The 5256-nt window shown below is 37.2% G+C and overlaps 1 protein-coding gene across 2 annotated transcripts in view; it reads right to left on the bottom strand.

Annotated features, from left to right (window-relative positions):
• The window catches only part of cntn4 (contactin 4), a 246126-nt gene that overhangs the window by 110972 nt on the left and 129898 nt on the right, over positions 1–5256 (bottom strand). For both annotated transcript variants that reach the window (XM_008410160.2, XM_017304953.1), the window contains exon 6: positions 1528–1731. In XM_008410160.2, the coding sequence (XP_008408382.1) occupies positions 1528–1731 (204 nt within the window). The remainder of the gene's footprint in view (positions 1–1527; positions 1732–5256) is intronic.

Raw genomic sequence — 5256 nt, 5'->3', positions numbered from 1 at the left:
CAGTCACCCCCAAACTGGAGCAGTGGCTCAAACAGATCCCAGGAAAAACATCAGACATCTCAGTCCAGAAATGTGCAGTTCTAGGCACAGCCAAGATACTGCAGAACCCTCAATCTCCCAGACCTCTGGTAGAGGACCCGAGCTCAGAGGATGAAACAGACCACCCGCGGAGGGTGAGAAGGGAATTTTTTTTATATATAAACATTTCTTTATGTATAGTGTCTCATCTTAATTTTTGGGATGTAAGTTAAATTCTGATGAGGCTTTTAAGACCCCAGACTTACTGGTTCGTGACACCAATTAGAGTCCCGACCCAAACTTTGGGAACTACAGTCATACAGTTCCCAAAGTCCAAATGCCCTGGACTGTCTCTGATACACTCATCTTTGTGTCATTTCTGTGCTGATTTCCTCCGATGATTAGCCTGGTAAAACCAGCCTCTTGTTGTATGCTTAGCTTCGCACAGAAGCTCTGGACCCTCGGCCACTGAGGAACAATTGCTTCCTAGAGGCGAAGACTCTGTTGAGGTTTTAAACAACTGGATCTGAGGTTGTCATGTGGCGTAGTGGGTAGAGCAGACGCCCCGCATGCAGAGGTTATGGTCAATGTGACTCCTGATCTCGGTACCTTTGATGCATGTCTTCCCCCTTTAATCAATTTTATCCCACTATATATGTTAATATATATAAAATTGATTGGATTACTTTTTACCCGGTTGCTAACGTTAGGCTGTGATGAATGTAATACATTAGCTTCATTGTGAAAGTAACTATGCTGTGAAGCGTACTGGAATTGGCATGTACTGCAAACATTACTCCCCCACTGAGAAGTGCCGAGCCCAACAACATATTTGCCAGCAATAAAATGTCTTACACCTTCTTCCTGCTCTGATTTCAATTGCTCAATATTTGGAAACGAGTCCAACTAGCACTGAAAATCTGCGTTCACACTGCCGGTGCTAAACTACTGGTAGACCATAATCCTGAAATAGCTCAGAAAATCAATGTCATTGTTTCTGACGTCTCCTTCTGTATACTAATTGGCCCTGCTGAAATTCTACTGCAGAAATCAAGGTCAACAGGAGAAATTCCACATGGAACACTGATGAGATGAGAATCGAGCAGAATTGCACAGGAAAGCAATAGCCAGGCTACCAATGACAACCAGTTTTTATTTTTCTGCTAGAAGCCATCAGATTTTCACCTAAAATTTATTGGTAAGTTCCCAGGCTTTCAGATGAAAACAAGTATGACAAAAAGTTAGACCAGAAGAAATCTATAAGCAGGCAAATACTTTATCCTAGTCCTGTGCTTATAGATGAAACATTTTTTCATCTCTTAGCTTTGAAATGATCAACAGTACAGACTCAGTCTACAGTATAAAAAAGCATGAAAGGCTCTAATTTGCACTGTGCAACATCCAGCCAGATGTACATAAAGCTTTTAAGCGTTCCATCCACTCCACATCCTTTTTACCATTCTTCTGCTAATCTGTCAGCACACAGCGCTAATAACCAGCAGTTCTTACCGACGCTGCGGAGCACCAGCGGAGTGGGCGGGCCCTGGATACGGGTCTTTGTGACAGTGTTGGTCACCACACAGGTGTAGTTTCCAACATCCGAAGGCTCCATTTTGGCGATGTACAGATTCCCCGTCTCCTGTGAGACGAAGCGCCGGTTGTCCTGCTTCACAAACGTCGGGTACTCATTGAAGATCCAGGAGAAGATCAGATCTGTGGGCGCAGAATAGAACATTTGTTCACTTAAATACAAAGGGAGCGTCTCAGAGGTCATTAAAGAAAACTGCTCAACTATTCCTGGAGTGGAGAAAAGGCTTCAGAAAGTCTGCTGGTAGTAAAAATGAAAAATAAAACACATAGAAGACCTGAAAATTAAACACAGGAGACGTTCCAAAAAAAACTGGTTTTACTTTGACTCCCTCCATTTATTCATATTCTGCAACAATTTGTATTAGTAGCAAAATGTCTGTTGTTTGGGTGGATTACAGTTTTACAAACACTTGAGCATAATTAATGATTCATAAAAAATAATGACTTTTAAAATGTCATGTTTACAATCCATGCTTGGTGCGTTTATTTCTGAAGATAAACAAACATTTTCTTTTAAATCTACAAGAGTTTGCAACTTAGAGCATTATGTTGATATACAATGACTGTATGTAGTTAAACCAGAAGTTTACATACACAAAAAAAGCACATTCCTCTTTTTTTCCATAGTCTGAAGTTAAATCAGACTAAATTTCTTGTGTTTTAGGACAGTTAGAATCATTAAAATTATTTCTATTTAATAAATGGCTAAAAAGAATGAGAAAAAGAATATATGAGATGTATTTATTAAAGCCTTCAAATCAGGTCGTCAATTCTTTTTAACATACAGAATAATTACTATCTCTTTAAATAATGAAGGAAAATAAATAAATCTCTGACTTTCTCTTTCATTATTGTGGCATTTAGTAAATACTAATAATTTTGGTAATTCTAACTGACTTCCTTTCCTTTTTTATAACTTGGCTGTCTGTTCTCATGAACAGTAAAATTTGTGTTTTGTTTCTTGTCTTCTTAATGTTCTGATTGGAGATATTTGTATTTGTTTATCTCTTATCTGTGAAACAAATTATTGAAAGTTTATTAAAAAAAAGAGAAAAAAAGCCTGAATGTATCATTTTTCCTAAGGGTAAGATATGGGCAGGTAAATAATCACTAATAATAATAAGCTATTACACTTGATCGCCCGGTGGGAAGTCATTTACTTCTTCTTTTTTAAGTCATTTCATAAGTTACAGCTCTGATATGTTATAGAAAAGGTTAATATTAATTGCAAATATACATGCAAACTTTGAGGCTTGATATTTATGAATATGTTTACATAATAGATGAAGTCTATTTCTAAGTTCCTCTGTCTATAAGTATGAATGTAATACTGTCAAGAAATAGGTTTAACACTAAGAGAAGTGTGAGTGTTAAAGTAAAAGCAGCAAAATGATAAATTCTTGGAAAAAAGTAAGTTTAATGTAGGAATATACGAAATGATTCAAATAAGACTTAAAGTTGCACTATGCAACTTTACAAAATAAAAAAGATTGTCTTGCATATTTGTTGAAGAGACAGATAATCAATAATAAAAAAATTGAGCTCCTCTGTCTTCGCCCAGTGTCAACTAAAAACAACCAATCAGGACCAGGAGGAGGGTCTTAGTGATGTCCATCAGACTTGTGTGAGGGGTGTGAATGCTAAGGCTAGTTAGAAGGCCTCGGCTGATGGTGTATAAATGGCTTTCCTAAACAAAAGTTGTTTCTTCATCATTAGTACATTTAGCAGCGCATACACAAACTGACTGACAGCGCTAAGCCCCTCCTCCTGGCCCTGATTGGTTGTTTTTGGTTGGTACATTTCTTCAAAAAGTAATAGCAGCTCAGGAAGGAGGTTGAGGAGATCCACCTTTTAACAGATTATCTGTCTCATATTAAACTGTAACAATATAACAATTTCAGCAAATATGAAAAAAAAAATCTTACAATAAAAGTCCCATATTGGACCTTTAAGTTGTAACTGTTCATAGTTTAATCATTTATATACTTAACAATAATGTCATCAGGCAAAAATATGAAGTTATGTGCACATGTATTTTAAACACTAAAATGTATGTATAATAAATAACACCATTACAAGATGGCAGATTCAGGCAGAAGAAACTATTTTCCCAGCTAAATTTTCAAACCTCCATTTTATCTTCAGTGTTCTCTCGCTAAATTAATTCATGCAATAAAATAATAGATAAAAAGTAGTAAAAGTAGAGAATATGAGTGACAACTAACACTTTAAAGCCTTTGTGATCCATGGCTGTATTTTGGCCTGCAGGCTCCCACTTTACCAGATGTGAGAGGCGTTTCAACATTATAAATGCTGTGCAAAGGTGTGAAGCTATTTATTTTAATTAACATATCTGCATACTTGAGAAGCCAGATCAAGACAAAGGACTTTAGTTTACACAGTTTTCTGGTTTATTACGCTTCTGATTTGAGATAATGAGGCACTTTAAAACAAAGAGAATAATTGCAAGTACACCTTATGCACTGATAGAGAATTTAATAAAAGGATAATATTCTGTAACTACTATGCAATAATGATTAATGAGTACGAGCTACACTAACACCTCCATTAACCTGGTCAATAATCCAATTTAGTTTGAGCTGGTTTTTCTATGGAGACAAATGGACAGCAGATGGACAAAGAGGATGAAAAATGTGTTAAAATTCAAAATACAAGACACATCGCGGTCACTCTCCCTGGCAGCTGGTTTATGATTTAACCATTGACATCGGCTCGGCGGAAAAAGTTCAGAGGCAAATCAAAACTGGTATTAAGAATTGATTGCAGAGCAGAGGGTTGCCATGGCATCTCAAATTAGATCTAACCTCGTTTTACAACCTGGAGTCCCACAATTTCTAGAAACGGGCATCATGCGTGCTCCATATGTGAACACAGGAATTCGCCGCGTTAGTCACCCCTTCATGAGGCTCGCCTCCACTTGGCTACCAGCAGCTGCACCGACTGAGCTGGAGGTGGCAGATCAGAGAGTCGCCAATGTGGGGAGGAGACGAGTCCTGAGACTCATGAGCAACTTGTTCACTTTATCCATTTTCAACCTTCAATTCTGCAGCTTTCTAGGCTGATTTATGGATTATCGTTTGGCTTTTTAATCGCTAATTTATTATATGGAGTCAATAAACATGGTAGGTGATGTTTCTGCCACGTTTTTTCAGTTTATTTTGATGATTATTTTGCAATTAATAGTTAATTGTGGACTATAATCAACCATTGATAAAATAAATAAATAAAGTCCTGTTTATGTTGCACTGTGAATTAGAAAAAGACCAGGAAAACTCATTTTAATGTAGAAATGTTATGCCATATTGTAGCCTAAACATTAATAATGAAAACTACTGGCTTGGAGTTTATCATCATCATCCACAAGGACGATTATTCGCAGAAAGTTCTGGCTACTTAAGCTGCCTATTTAAAAAACAGGGGCTGAATTTGGCACATTTCTTCAACAAAACAGATGAAAACCAGGAACTAAAGGTAAACACTGTACAGGACAGACATACTCTCCCCATTCCATTTTTGTATCAAAAAGGTTTTTATTTTTACCTTATTCTGGCTCACACTTCAGGAATTGTTTACCACAGCAGTAGCCCAGGGCTCCATTTTTGGGGGGGAGGTCCAAAGATATATATA

The sequence above is a fragment of the Poecilia reticulata genome, linkage group LG5 (assembly GCF_000633615.1).
Source record: "Poecilia reticulata strain Guanapo linkage group LG5, Guppy_female_1.0+MT, whole genome shotgun sequence".
In the NCBI taxonomy this organism is placed as follows: domain Eukaryota; kingdom Metazoa; phylum Chordata; class Actinopteri; order Cyprinodontiformes; family Poeciliidae; genus Poecilia; species Poecilia reticulata.
The sequence above is the reverse complement of the archived record's forward strand: the minus strand, read 5'-3'. Positions and strand labels throughout refer to the sequence as shown.